General features: G+C 42.2%; 1 protein-coding gene across 14 annotated transcripts in view; it reads right to left on the minus strand.

Moving 5' to 3' along the window:
* Positions 1 to 16256, minus strand: part of mecom (MDS1 and EVI1 complex locus) — a 131855-nt gene that overhangs the window by 22330 nt on the left and 93269 nt on the right. For 12 of the 14 annotated variants that reach the window (XM_041046036.1, XM_041046032.1, XM_041046030.1 and 9 more), the window contains exon 3: positions 4968 to 5102. In XM_041046036.1, the coding sequence (XP_040901970.1) occupies positions 4968 to 5102 (135 nt within the window). Of the gene's footprint in view, positions 1 to 4967; positions 5103 to 6720; positions 7600 to 16256 lie in introns of those variants that run through there. The other 2 variants (XM_041046038.1, XM_041046037.1) reach the window with 2 other exon arrangements.

Consider the following 16256-nt stretch of genomic DNA (forward strand, 5'->3'; position numbering starts at 1 on the left):
ATTTCAAGGTAAAATGCAACTATAAGTCTATGATTTTTGTATGATTTACAAATATAAGGGGATGATTAAGAAACACACAGTGGGGAAGACCGAAGACATAGGTGAGACCTTCAGCAAGAACCCCTCTGGCTCTGAGTCTGACCTTTGACCATTCTCTTTTATCGATCAATAAACATCTTTAGCTCTGTTTCTCTGAACTCTCTACACAAGAAGATGTATTTTGGGGTAGCATAATGGCCTGAGCAGGCACAGGAGGGTGAATATGAGGGGAATTCCCCCCAAAAGCTCCACCCCTTCCTTGAGGATGGCCACAGATAAGCAGTGAAAACACACACATAAACAAACATGCAGCGACTCACACTCTGTTTGATCCTAGGGGTCATCCTTAGCATGTCATGGACACACTAACAAACACACACCCACCACGCACACAGTGGCTTAAAATAACAGGTTATTCTGTAGATAGGATAGCCAAGGTGTCTGAGTTCACACGGTGGAAGGCGGTCGCCTCAGCATCAAGGCCATTTCTTACTGCAAACAAACAAAAAAAATATTATGTATGTTCATGTTTTGAGTCCCTACGCATCTCCCTCCCTCTCCCTCACTTACTCTCTCTGTCAAAGGTTACAACCACAAGAGGATCAGAGGCTATAATCGTACTACTTTGTTACCTTGACACCATTAGTCATTAGCAGAGTAAACAGTCACATTTTCCCCCGGTCACACCCTGTTGGCTGATTCCTAGCTCACACAGAGCTCATTCGACAGGTATGCCATTCACTGACGCTGTCCTGCCACAATGAACTCTCAGTCTGGGCACTGCTCTTAGTGCAAAGACTTAAAATCTCGAACCACTCTAACATCTAAAACCCAAGATGTCTCAGACCTGCAGCTAAGGTTTACATCGCAATTATTAAAAAATGTATCAGATACAACAATAAGTTTTTTAAAAAATTGTTATGCTAAACTCCCAGTTTGCTTTTATTTCTAACCAAAGAAAAAACAAAGCATGATCAAATTTAAGAAGAATATCTGCTACTCTGTTTACTTGTGCTTGCTCAGCTGTAGCATAATGGCATAACGGTGCACGTTCACGTGTTGTAACCTCCCTGTAGCTATCAGGGTCATGCAACATGCACAGTATGTTTGGCAGTCACCATCACTTGGCATCTAAACAAAAACCATTTCGTGACTTAGATAGCAATAAAGAGTATGAGCACACAAAGTGCAGCTGGTTCCAGCAAATTGGATGAACATGTAAGGAAGCCAACATGGTTCTGCTCATGTTAGATTGAGTCATCTGTGGGAAAGTGACCTTATGAAGGAGCAGGCGCATCTTGGTGTCACATAAAGGACTTATCGTCAATGTCAGGTGTCAACATTACATCTATAAAATTACTTTTTGGGTGTTTTATTCTTCTAAAGTCTCATTACGTAAAATATAATCATGTCTAAAATGGACCAGAAGCGAAAATATGAAAATATTTTCTGTTGGAGTAACAAGGTTTCCAGGGTTTTTACTTATGCAATCTTTTCATTTTAAAATCGAAACTCTTTTTTTTTTCTTTTTACTGTGAATTCTTGCACATTTCTCAAAACTGAATAAGCTGCAAACTGTTTTCTCAGTGAGTTTAAGTCACTTCATGATTTCACCTTCACTGTATTTACATAGTGAATGACTGTCAGTGTTTTGCTAATATGCCCCTCAGCCACTTCATTCCACTCAATACTGAGTGAGAATCAATAGAGCGAAGGAGATTAACGCTCATATCCCTCCGCACTGTCTTATGAAAGGCTCTTCGGGGCCTCGTTGGATGATGTTAATTACACTTTTAATCCATTTTCCTTTCAACTGAATCAGTAGAGTGAGGAGCGCAGTGGAGGGTTTTTAAGCACTAATTGCCGTAATTGTCTTAACGACAAAACATGCTGATCGGGGAAGGATCTATTCAAGCAATGCTCAGGCTGCGTTGCTCAGTGCATCTGCAAACAAATGAGACTATCAGGAGATCTTGAGCGCTGTGGCATAGATGGTCAAAGGCGAACATTAAACACAAATGGCATGTGGGAGGCCACGGGTAAAAGATTAAACAATTACAAATTAAGTTATCCAAAATTCTTTATCATTACTTATTATCTCCGAATGCCAGTTAGGACATTCATAGACATTTTAATTAAAAACAAAATAAAAAACCAAGCATGTAAAACATTCTGTTCTCTTCAGAGAGCTCTTTGTATTTGTAAAGGGCTGAATTCAAACCTATGAGTTATAGCACATTGAATTAACTACAGATTTCAGTGTGACTCACAAACTGCGACACCTGCCATCTCCTTCCTCTCCAGTCTTTCCTGTTGCTTTCCACTCTGCAGTGTCAAATATATAAAGCAATAAAACAGAAAGGACATAAAAAATAAAGGCTGTCCTTGTTAAATTCAGTTAAAAATACTGAATTTGCAGTTAATGGTGGTATTATAGAGAAACAAATGTAATCTATAACTTTCAATATTTCTGCAGAGGCTTTCACAAAACATAGATCTATTATACCAATGTAGTAGATGTGACAGAAAAAAAGAAAGAAAAAAAACTAAATTGAAGGAGAGAAGCAGAGAAGAAAAAGAAAAGTGCTTTCCCCAACAGTCCCTCCAGTAAGACAAAACAGGCTTTTTTCTCTCTCTCTCTCTCTCTCTCTCTCTCTCTCTCTCCTCACTCATTCATTCCTCTCTCTCACTCTCTTTCCCTCACCCTCCTGAGATTGGTCATAAAGTTTTATGATAAACAGAACTGGGTCAGAAATAAGAGGACGGAGGCCAGTTTTACTCTCACACTGGCAGGGATAAATTGGTGCTTGAAAAGAACCAGGACCAAATAATGACCAACACACCTGGAAATTGCAGTCGTTGTCTGACACAGTCTGAAAATAAATCATACAACAAATCATCTCTGCCGATGGCACGGCGTGAGAAGATTTAAATTTGGTTCTGAGGGGAAGGTTTAGCAGAACATGAACTACGTAAGCCCTGGGTTGCTCGGTCAGGCCCTTCTGTGGAAATCTGGTGATGGTACACGTAGTGCAGCGAGTGTGTAATATGTGGTTTCAGGCTGGGTTTAGACTCAGCACTTCTCTGTGGCAGTAAAAACCTGCTGGAATCAGGTACTGTGTGTTTAAACATTTCCAGCTCGGAATGAGGAGCATGGGGAGTCATCTGAACCGCAATGAACAATTCACAGTCCTGCAGCGTGTATACACACACACACACACATACTGAAGTTCACACATGCATACACTGTATGTAGAAACACAGACAGTTACAGGTGTGTACACATACTCGACAGACACAATGAAACACTTCACACACTAACAACAAGTCTGTGCACATAAACATCTGGGCACACATGGAGACAAAAAGGCCTCATAAGCGCACACACACACACACACACACACACACACACACACACACACACACACACACACACACACACACACACACACACACAACCAACCAAAAACTGACAGAGGGTTTACAAGACCACCCCACTTAAGTCTATTCATTTTACACATACAGACGGCCATTGTGAGACACTACAGTGTGTTTTCAAAAACACCAATGTTGGCCGGAAGGCTTAAAGACACCACATTGTGCTGTGTTGTGACAGTGCGTAATACTTAACAATCACCTCATCATAGCCATGTCCGTGACCTGTCGGAGCCTTACACAGCCACCCGAGCAGAACCACAGTGTTGACAGCGAGTCACACCTCGAGGAGAGAGTGGCTCAGGAAAGCTCTCTCAGCTTGTTTTTCTCTCTGTCTCTTTTAAAAGAGAGTGAATGAGTACTTCTAGGAAGCTTTTTTCCTTTTCCTTATTTCCTATTCTCCTTATGAAAAGAGCGTGGGCTATCTGCTCTCTAAACTTAGAATGCAGATTAATGGAGGAAGAGCAGGAGATTTGTTGACTGTTGAGTCGTTCACTAAAAGATTTCCAAATTATTTAATGGCCAATAAAACCGAAAGCATCATTTATCTGTATGAAAATGTCCACGTCTAATTACAGTTTATACGGCCACAACAGTATTTGGATTATGTTGTTAAAAACTCCACTGACGTACTTTTTTTTGCTGAACATTCAGTGGGTGACACTCAGTAAGACCACCGGTGAGAAGTGATGACAAATATGCACGCTAAATTATGTTTTTCATTCAGGTCAAGCTATGGTATGCTCCACACACGTGTCAAATAAAGTTTAGCCCCTTTGCCCCACTGCGTGTTTCTGTGTAGGAGGAGTGCCTGGCTGTGGGATTTACAGAGATGAACAGGCCCACATGTGTACAGCACGCACCTCTCTACACAGCCAGGTGAGCAGCAAAAGGACTGTGACATTCCAGGCATATCTAAGACTTTATATCGCAAGCGTGACTGGGAAGTGTGTGGAACTATCATCTCGGCGGGCCGCCTCTGATCCTGCCCTGTGGTCCTTACACGGCAGAAGCCAGTGCACAATTACAGAAAGAAAACACACACAGATAGCGAGGAGTCTCTGCGGTGCAGCGTAGGGGAGAGCTCTGTGTGTGTGTGTGTGTGTGTGTATGAGTGTGTGCAAAGTGAAGGCAGGGTGGGCCAGCTGCTCATGGGACTATCTGACTTAGATCACAATAACACCTTTTAACACAACAGCTTGCAGACAGGACAGCCACAGGTAAATACAAGGAAGCATTCTGGCAAAAAAAACAAAACAAAAAAAACCCAAAACGGTATCTCTTCAAAGATATGAATGACTCAGTTGCACTTGATTCATCTTGTCAAAGAGCAAGATTCAGAAGAGAACACATCACCATTTGGGAGTTCGAAATCAAGTCATCCACATGTTTTTTTTTTCTATGTCTCTTCCTCTCTTTTTTTTTCAGATTATATTTGACTTGTACTGTGCTTAGGCTGTTCTGCCAGGCAGGCTGCGAATGTCTCCACGTACCTGATCATCTATCTGGCACGCTGTCAGATTATGCTGCTTGGCCACAGGGACAAACTGGATGTACTTCAGCCAGCTCCCGATATCTGGCTTGCTGGCATCCACGCAAAATTTTACATGGCCTGACCCGTCCAAGATCTGCAGAGAGAGGGAGAGACAGAAGGGGAGGGAGGGAGGGAGGGAGGGAGGGAGAGAGAGAGAGAGAGAGAGGGAGAGAGATCAGACTTTGATCAGTATCAGTCCAGGTTACTGTGTCCAAACACTGACTAACCACATACCTCCCACAGAGAAATAAGACTCAAATGTTAGGAGCTGGTCTGTGGCGCACACACACACACACACACACACACACACACACACACACACACACACACACACACACACACACACACACACACACACACACACACACACACACACACACACACACACACACAACTGGGTAAAGGAAATGAAAAGGCAATGTTAATCATCTTAAAATTCCTTTGTAACATAAAAAATAATTGTGTGCATTTGGGACTGTTGGCAAACAAGATATATGTAATGCACATACATGTATTTTTGTGTAATTATTATTTCAACAGTAATTTATAAGGAAATCCATGTAGGTCTTCTAAAACCACAAAATAATAAATTTAAGAAAACAAAATAAAATGAATTATATGTTTGTGGCATTTATTATTATGTTTTTTTTTTAATCCTTGAGTACGCTCTTGAGGAATTATGTCATTTCCATTGCTGTAAAGAATAAATGTAAATTATATTCATCTGCTTTTCATGATTCTAAGAGACAACAATAAATCAGTACCAAAGTAAGACTGTAAAGCCCACCAGAATATAAATATTTAAATTAACAAGATTAGAAAAAAATTAAATCAAGACAGCAAAAATATGTAATGCAACAAATAAAAATGTATTTCACTTTCAGTTCTGTTTGATCAGTCTTTCTATTATTTCGCTTCGTAAAAAACAGAGAAAAGAAAGAAAGACCGGATTTAAATTGACTGCAGTTGACGTTTGAATTCGTTCCTGAAAATGTAGTTTTAACGAATAAATTAACAAAACTGAACTGATATTATTTGTTCTTATGAAGAGGGATTAAAATTCAAAATAAAAACACAAGGTTAACAAAGCAACAAAAACAACAACAATAATAATCATAGTAATGATAATAAACGAAGAGGACTTTTGTGTTGCTCTCATTCACAACACCAACACAATTCAAACATCTAAAGAACAAAATAACAAATAATACAATGAACTGAATTATTATGCAAATCATGAGATCAGTGGACTTCCAGCGTTTACAAAATATTTATACGCCATTTTTCTATGAGCTGTATACGGTATACACCTTGTTTTAATATGTTAATATTTATTATACAGCAGCTGTAAACTTTACAGGGAAACAAATCAATTGCAGGAAACCGCGAGTGATAAGAATTATGAAGACGAAGCCGATAGCTGGGATGCAAAACGGAACCTCTCTCAGGGTCACAAATCTGTCTTTCTGCCTTTGTATAACCTGCCACTGAATAAATATTTAGGTTGCAGAAAGCCCTTTGTCTGGGTTAACGCTGGATCTACCCATTTACCCTTTCCAAAAAATAAAGCTCGAGTCTTTTAAGGATTTAATCGTCAAACTCGGTTTACAAAGCAACTAACAACGAGCATTAGTTTAACTTTCTGCGCTCAATGCAAATCGCTTCATAAAACAAATGTTTTCTCTTTATTCACACAGGCTGTTTCCTCTTACCGCTGAAACTTCTGCACCGGCGAGCGACTCTTAAAAAAACCCTCTTGGGATAACAAATCGCGTTGTTAACAGCGAAAAAGTGATGAAAACTCCGGCAAAAAAATAAGGAATAAAAATACAAAAAACAAAACTCAACTGTCAAATAAACAACAAAATTACAAACTGTATTTGGTATGTGGCGTTCTCCAGATTTTTTGGCATAGTAAAAAAAGAAAATAAATGCACCAGTGCGTTGCTGTGTTTTCGCTGTCGGTGTCTCTTCACGTCTCCAATCCGCAGGACGAGTCGACTCCTCGCCGGTGCGCGCAGACTTTGCTGTCCCTCAGACACCGCGCGGTGGGTAAAAGTAAATCCTCTCTCTCACTATATTGTCTCACAGACAGCGCTGGCTCGGTAGGTCTCCTCTCACTGTCCTACCAGACATTGGATCTGAATCCCCTCCGGTACATCAACTTGCTCCCAACTTTTCACTGTGCGCTCTTCGCTTGGCTCGTCCGCTCCTCTCTTGTCACCCCTCCTGTCCTGACGCACCCAGGTGTCCTCTAGTAGCCATTCAACTTTTCACTTTTCTCTTCCTCTCCCCCCACCCCAACCACAACCCCCCACCCCTCCTCAGCCAGTCGGGATGTGTCGTCTATATGATAGCGGTAGAGATTCAGGGGAAGGGGAGGAGGTGGCGGTGGTGGTGGTGGCGAAGGGGTTTGATTTCAAGTATCGCCCCCCTAGTTTGCGCGTCCCGGGCAGATTATGTGATGTTTCTCCTTCACGCTTTGTCTCGTAAAGAAAGATCCAGCACGTCCATCCCTGTAACCCGGAGAGAACCTACTCGCTCAAAGCAACGGGACTGTCTTCGCTCCTGTCCCCGGTCGGAAGCGACTCCTCTCCGTAGTAAATTTTAAAGTGACAGGGGTCCGGGGTTGGAGAGGGTGAGCGGGGTCAGGGAGAGGTCGGGATGGGGTTTCTTAAGGGATGAACTACACACTCACACTCACACGCACACACACACACACACACCTACACACCTACACACACACACACACACAGCCAGCACATTTTAATGAACCAGCATACGCATCAAAGCGGCGTATTATTATCCACGTGTTCCCAAACTTTTTTTCCACAACATGCCGCGCCAGTTCATGGACCATTTTATGACATTATTAACCTGAAGATCCAAACTGAAAAAGAGTTTTATCCTACCATTTTCTTCTTCTTTTGTTTTAAATTTTTATTTAGTTATTTTTACCACTAGGTAATAATGTACCCTTGAGTTTGTATTACAACAGAACAAAAAGAAGTGAGAATTAAAAAAAAAAGTCTCCTTCTTCTCTAATTGTGTTTGCGTGGGGGGCGTAATGTAACAACTAGACTTAAGTGTTCCTCCTGGGGACCTTCAGGAAACTCCATAAGGACCATTGGAAGTCCCTCTGCCATATTTTGGGAAACACTGACCTAATCACCTGCTTTCCCCTGACCTAAAAAAAAATGCTGCAGGTTGTTTAACAGGTAAACTTGTGCTTTGTTTTACCCCAAATGCCAACCTCACCACAATGCGCGCGCGCGCACACACACATATGCAAGCAGAAGTTTTTCACAAAACAAGTTTTTAATGAAAGGGGAAAAATCTATCACTAGACAGAGTGAAGTTGAATCTCTCCTAAAAATAAAATTTTTATTTACGTTCCTTACTGCTCTGGCCTCTGCGCATGCACCTGCTCTACAACCGGCCCACAAAAGAGGAGAGAAAAATGTTGCATTCGTTTTGGTTTTTTTCCCTCAATTTCTCAAGTGTTTTATTTCAATTCCGAAGTTAAAAGCTGAAACTGATACTGTGAACAAACAAGGACAAGGGTATAGAATAATAAAGAAACGTCCTCGTCGTCAGTGAGCAGAGTTTATTAGGCAGCTCATAAAGCCAGAGAGGACAGGACTTTGGCTGATGAGAGCAGATGATGATGGATAACGCCTCACACTGTGACATTGACCTTCCATCCCAGATAATGCCCATTGTTTTACGAAACCGTGGAGCAAATGTGCAGGAAGGACAGGAAAAATCATGTGTAAATAAGGCAGGACCCCGCCACCGATTCCCATCGTCTCGCGCTCCTTGAGAACCGAGGAGAGACCCCGGTCCGCCCGGTCATTGATTTCCTGCCTCTCCTCGACTTGTCCATTGTTGGAACCCTTTTTAATTTAGCCATAAATTGGGAAAGCTCAAGTCGAATGAGCTGTTCTATTTTCTTCCTGTCAGGATGAGGGATTTGTTTTATGATGCATTGTGTATTAAATACATGTAATCTGGGAAAGTGATTGCTTCACGGCCTCTCTGGGTCTGATCGAGGATCCTGATAGAGAGGAGGGGAGTGTGAGCTCTTTTCTGAAAAGGAGGAAATGTCTGAAAAAAGAGGATAAGTATTAAGCATAAGCGCTTTTTTTTCCTTTGTGGTATCACCGGAGGTAAATTGGGGTAACAGTGGCGGGACCCCTAAGCCTGGGCACAGGAAGAAACACTGCACTTCTTTACCCTGTCAGGAGATGGCGTGCTCAACTGAAATGAACTTTTTTTTGTGTTAAAGAAAATCTCAAAGTATAGTTGAACATTTCAGATGATAATATGGTAGTTAAACCTAATTATGGGGCTGCAGTCGTCTTTTGTGAAGTGAGCTTTTCTGAACAGAGTCTATTTATTTTATCACCAATTGCTGCATCAAATAATCACATTCAGGGCTAAACTTTGTGCATCTGTGAAATATCATGTGTTCACTTATATGCATATTTTTGACTCTAATGAGACACGAGCAGTTGCACTATTTTATTTGCAGAAATGTCATGGATACAAACCGATCTTGTTAGTTTTAGGATGTTTTTGCATAGGTTTGAGAAGACTGCCTCCCACATCCAAAACAGAACAGAAAAAAGTCCAACTTTCCTATGAGGGTCACGTGTTTTTTTTGTTTTTTTTAATTCCTGAGCCGTGAATTTGACTTCGCCTTGAAAGCACTACAGCTCTGTTTGTAATAGTCTGCTCTATCAGTCAGCTTTGTGACTTATTATAAGATTGGGAGGGGGGGTCATTTATTTCTCTTCCGTATGAATTGCAGCACAAAGCAGCTACATTAAGGCGTCAGATTGCTAGATGGGACATGAAAGATTCAACTGTATGGGACTGAATATATAATCACCTGAACGAGCGGCTATAAAGCTCCTTGAATCCACATCGAAAAAGATCGATGGAGGAGAATTTAAAACACTTGTTCATTTGTTAATAAACCACGAGAATGATTTGCGAGGCGCAGCTCTAATTTATATTTATTCATTCGAACAATCCGCCATAAACACCATTCTGATGTGCCGAGATTAAACAGAAGTGTTTTTTATCTGAATTATGCCATGCCTCTGTCATAATGATTTTGACATACTAAATAGCGGTGTGGAAAAGCTGTTTATCAACAAATTACAAACCAAACACATGCAGGCTTCAGGGTATGTTAGTTCCGACTATATCATACCACACAGCATTTCATACTTATTTAAGGGGACTCTTAAAACATACAGCATCCGGATAATGTTTAGTGCTGAGGCTTTAAAGTGCTGTGAAATTCTTGAAAGGAGGTTAAATTGCTTAAATGGGCCCATGCTTATTTTGCTTGCGGCTTTCTTGTTTGTTTTAGGAGTTCAGTCACGCAAAAACCAATTCATACATGAATGTAGAGAATTTTTATGATCAAATAGCTTCGTCTTTTACTTGATCTGAGGTTCAGCTTCACTGGCCCGTTGTTCCTTTTCTTTTCTTTTTTTTTTTTACCCCTTGAATAACTTTGCAGCAATATTATTCTGTTTTTTAAAAAAAAAGTGATTTGGATTTTGCTGCTCAATCTAGAGCCATGTGAAGTCAGATGGGACAGTGCTGGAGAAGAGGGGGGATTCCCGTGTGGGTTGCAAACTGACTCCAGCCAGCCAGCCAGCGAATTGCAGAGCCTGTACCGCTGCAGCCGAGGGGCCACATGGAAACACTGTGTAGGCCTGTGTGGTGCATTCCTGCACATCCTCCAGGAGAGCGGAAAGAAAAAAAAAGCAAAGAGAGGAGAGAAAGAAAAATATCGCAGCCAAATCCACATGAAATAGTTCCACTATTCACGGCGGGACCTCCCATTGACACCGGCGAAAAGCTGCATTAAGTCTCCATCATGACTCTGTACACACACGGCCCCCCTGCGCATTTTATTTTGCTTAAATGTGGGGGCGATTCAATCAAGTGGTAAAAACTCATTTAAAGCTCAAACGAACGGTTTGCCTACAGTTTGCACAACACTCTGCAACTTTCTCTTTAATTAACACATCCGTCAGCCAAGATTAGCGCACAATACAATAAGTGTGCAGCTTTAAGTCCATGTATTAAAGGATAGACCTGGTGTCCATATAGCCCAATTACCATTAAAACAGAGCAGAGGAAATGAAAGGGGAAAATGTAAATAAAAAATTTCCTTGGGTCTGGAAGTAGGCCCGTTGTGAGCGGCGTGTTAATCTCCACCTCAGTAATTTGGTTCTGCGGGAGAAGACAGAAGCCCTGCTGCTGTGCCCTGCACTTCATAAATCACTGCTTTATGTGGACAAGGTCAGCACCCCCCCTCCTCCCTCCCCCTTCTACAGACCCCTCCCGGCCCCTCTCCGCCATGTTTACCCGGCCGTCAGGGGGCTCTCAGGACCAGACCATGCTCACTTCTAATTACTTTGGATTATTTTCATTTGCCGGGGGTCAGCCAGGCATTCCGACAGAGAGAGAAAGAGAGAGGGATGATTTCTTGACAAATTCTGTGGCCTGTGAGGAACAAGCCCTGCGTGTTCTGCTGAATTAGCACCAGGTCATTTTGTTTTTGCGCTGTCTGCTCCTGTCTTTGACTTCTGGTTGCAGTGACTGTTATACCAGGGCACTGCACATATTTCTATATTAACAAATCCTGTATTTTATTTATAACTTAAAAATGAGAAGAGGGTGCTTTTCTAGTGGAGAGGAAAAAAATTCATGTGTATCCACGAGTGCATTTGTGTTTCTTTGATCAATTTTATAAAGACAAGTGTCAATATTGGAACAAGGCAGGCCTTCACAGGACATGATGCTTGACTGAGAGGATTTATGAGAAGACATAAACTATCTAATCTCATTTGCCAGTTCAGAGAAGACGGGTGTGTGAGAGAGGCTTTTTACAAAGGGAGATTGTGCTTTTTCATCATTAAATGTATTTGTTAAGTTAAGATGCAGATCATTAAAACAAAAAACAAAGAACATAAAACAAAAACACTGCCTGAATCTGAGTTGTAATCTGTAATTGCAGAAGCAGAGGTGCTGGATCAAGAAGGTGCATATGCAGGGCCAACAAATACACTAATATCTCTACTATGGGTATTTAATTAGAATAAATGCTATATATATATATATATATATTTAATGGTTCCTCAGTGTGAATGAGATATTTTGTTTCTTGTGCTAAAATGAATACTGACAGCAGGAATGTCAGGACGTGACCAGGCACTACAACAGGACATGCTCACTGGATTATAAGGAGCAGTGAAAGCTACTGTTCTGTTAAAAATGATTCGAGCATCAGGGAGGAGGAGGAGAGGTGAATGTGAAAACGGACAGTGGATATCATACAACGTTCAAAAATTCATTTAAAGATAATTGGCAGTCAGCAAATCGATGTGTGCTGGTGTTTAGAGGAGCAGTGGCTGGAATGTGGCTGCAGAGAGTTGGGGGTCTGTGAAAGGGTGGAGGGGGGAAAGAGGTGGTAGCAATGTACAGAAAGTAGTACAGGCTGCGGTAATCACAGACACTTCCTTCAGCATACAGGGCCACACTGTATGTGGGCTACGGGGTGCGATAAAGCTGCACAAGAGTCAAAGGTCACGTTTTTCAAGCATAAATTCAGCGGGCACACAGCTCCTATACGCATGGGACAGGCTGGAAACTTAAACAACCCACTCCACCCCACTCCAGTCCGGCGGAGAAAGGGGGGAAGGTAATTAGAGCATGTTGCCGGTCGCTGCAGGGTGAACAAATTGGCTCTAAAACGCTCATAGATATCATCTTTAAAAGACCTTTTTATGTACACGAGGTAAAGCGGTATGGAACTGAACACGGCACTTCAGATGTTCAAGTGTCACGCATTCATTACGTTTATTGAGCTCTCTTCTCACGTTTAAAGTCGGGACTCTGCTGTAGTACTGCGACAATCTGCTTTTCATATACCATGTCTAATTGGAAGGCTAATATTTTAATGTTGGCGGATATCAGACGTTGTACTTGTTCGGTGTGACAGGAGGAAATGCTGCCATGTTAGTTCAATACTGCCTGTGCAGCCACAACAGAAAAACAAAGGGCTGCTGATATGATATGAAAGAACAGTTATCTGTAAGTCTCTCTAACAGTGTTATATTTACAATTGACCCAAGCTTGAAAAAGAAACAACCGAAAACCAATTAATATTTTCTTAAACAGATCAATAGAATTGGTGAAAAAGACCATTTCCCCGAAGGCGAGGCAGGTGGAGAAACAGACACCCAACAGTTGATGGCTCACAGATACACAGACCCCTTTGTGTATTTACTTTTATTCCTTTTTTTGCAAAGCAAAGACAAAGGCTTATATTGTTGTACTGTGAAGAAAAACATAGAGAAACATGACAAGTGGGACTAATGGGTATTTCTTATCCAAAATTTACAAGTGGTCAAAACTGCAATGTGAGAAAGTGAGAAAATGTTCTGGAGTAAGTGCAAAGCATAAGCAGATTGTGAAAGTGTGTTCAGTATGTCCATCACGCACGCATGCACACGCACACGCACACACACACACACACACACACAGAAACCCCCGCCACAAGCACGCACAAAAAGGAATTTGTTACCCAGCCCAGGTCAGCTCAGTGTATGTGGGCATGATTAAAGTCAGAATTAACTCGAAAAACAACACATCAGTCGTTACAACCCTAAAGTGAAGGAAAGTTGAGCAGCTCACACATAACGCAGGGACACGGAGTGGCTCCCATTAAAGGCTTCACTGGCTTTCAGTAGCATCAAAGAGGCCCCCGAGTTAGGCTGGGATTATATTTAACCTGGGAGCTTGTTGCACTGCTGAGTACAGGGCACATGCTGGTGCTGCTGCCAGTACACCATGCTTCTGGCATCCAGACCAACGCTCTCATTAAAATGTGGCTTGGGCACTGTTTCCTACAGGAACACACACATGGAGTAACGCACAGGACACACACGAAAACACATAAACACTCTGACAACAAAACAAAAAAATGACATATTACCATTTGGTATTTTTGTTTTACTTCTACTTAAAACAGAACTTTTACCACACAACAGAAGTTGTGTAATTTTTTAAAAATTCTTAGGCATATTTATTCTTTTATAATTCATCATACTTTACTCGCTTTTGCATGCTAGAACTAGACGATACGGTTGAAAGTATTGTCAAAAATTGGACAAATTTAAGGATGTTGTGCAGTATTGATATATGATCTATATCAAAATATGGCAAATGTATGCAAAATCACATAAAATGTTGGAAGCAATCAACTGTGTTCTGCTCTTATACACTACATTAGACAAAAGTCCCCATGGCTAAAACTAGAAATAAAACTTTGATACCTCTTTTTGGTAGTTTTGAATAAACGCTTCCACATAATCATTAATCCAGCTGACAGAAATTTAAAGACATCGCAGTGTGGTTCTACTGAAGGTCGATAAGTGATAATATTGAATCATCCAGCCCAAAGTGTCTGCACCGGGCCCCTATCCTGACATCATGCAATCCCACCTGGCACATTTCAGCAGTTAGACTTGATATGAACCATCAGATGTGTGCGTCAATACTCCTCAGGTTTATTCAATTCCAAACCAATCATTCTGGTGTCATACACTTTTGGGTTAATATTCTAACCGTGAGGCCCTGGGCTAGGTGAAGATAAATCAGCTTTTATGATGGGTTGTTATGGTTTTTACAGCACTGGGGTTGTGAGGGACTGATTTGGGGATCAATCACCTGCAGGTGTCTGCTGGGGGCTGGGGTGCTGTGAGGATCGATTGAGGATCTAGAGCTGCAGTGATGGAATAGAGGTGTGCTTGGGCTTGTGGGTGTGTATGTGTGTGTGTGTGTGTGTGTGCTGAGAACGGGTGCAATTGTTGAGTATGTGTATTAGTTTGTGAAGGCAAGAGAGAGACAAAGTGATGAAGGTGTGCATGTGAGTGCCTCATAGACAGAGGAGAGATATATCTGGGGCTGCAGCAGTGATGAAGGGCTGCTGGACTATGACCAGACCATCTCGTCTCTTATCGGAGTCTCCCCCTCCTCTTTTTCCCCTCTCTCTCAATCCACTTCTTTATCTAGATGGCACTTTGGAAAATCTCATTGTCACACAACATTTAACAAAGACAAAAGTCTCAGGCGGGCAGCTGGAGATGACTGGCCTGACAGAGTACGGAGCTAGTGTGCAGAGTATCCCTCACACAGCCTCACACACTCACGTCTTGCGTGTTTTCCTCTGGGAGAGGCCAACAATGTGGGTGCAAAACACCGCCAAGACACACAAACAAGCGTGTGCATCTATGCGAGCACAGATGGCACGAGGGCCCATCAACACACAGACACATTAAGTACGTTGAAGTTTGTCAGTTTCTTTCTCTCTGTCCCTGGATACAGTGTTTATACACATTCAACATCTCCTCTGACCGTCAGAAGGCTGCTTCCTCCATGCTGTCAGCGGGGCCCGGCCGAAACAAAGGAGGCGGAGAGCGAGGCCTATGCTTTCTGAATCAGAGGAAGTTGGTGCTGATTATGCTGCCCCTGAAGAAGCATTCCGATCCTGTTAATCCGCACTCTGGCTGCCAACTCCAACTCCATGCAGCAAAGCAGTGGGAGAGTAAACCTCACACAGCCCCACCCTGAGTGCCCTCTCTCTGCCAAGGACAGGCCTCTGCCCTCTCTTCATTTCCTCTACTTTCTTTTATTCCTTTGTCTCTTGTCTTCTTTGCTTTATATTCTTTAATCATGCTCTTGTTTCTTTCTCTTCCTCAGTCCTAGAGCCTCTTTTTACTTCCTACCCTGTATCCTCTCCTCTCCTCCATCATCCCCTCTACACAGAGAGACACCACAGCAGGCTCTGGTTGGAAGAGGGAACATTCCACCTTCTTCACACCCTTACCTCTCTATCCCTGATGAATGCCTTCACTCCACTTGTTTATAAGACAGAGGGGGTTATTCATAATCAAGCCCAAGAGAGTATGTACACACTGTGGACATCCTGATAGAAGGCAACGTATTAAATTTCTGTTTGTTTGACAGGAGCGCTGTCTCTCTCTTTCTCCTTGACAGGAAGACCCCCATCCATCCAAGCAGGGGGCGCGACCCTAGCAGCACTCCCCTCTCTTTCTCTCTCTCAAGTGCTAACACATATTAAGTAAATGAAGAGTCTCTTCGGGCCGGCAGGAGACAAACGAGCTTCTTAAACATCGGAGGAGTGGCGGTTTGATCT

The sequence above is a fragment of the Toxotes jaculatrix genome, chromosome 9, assembly GCF_017976425.1.
Source record: "Toxotes jaculatrix isolate fToxJac2 chromosome 9, fToxJac2.pri, whole genome shotgun sequence".
Taxonomy (NCBI): Eukaryota; Metazoa; Chordata; class Actinopteri; family Toxotidae; genus Toxotes; species Toxotes jaculatrix.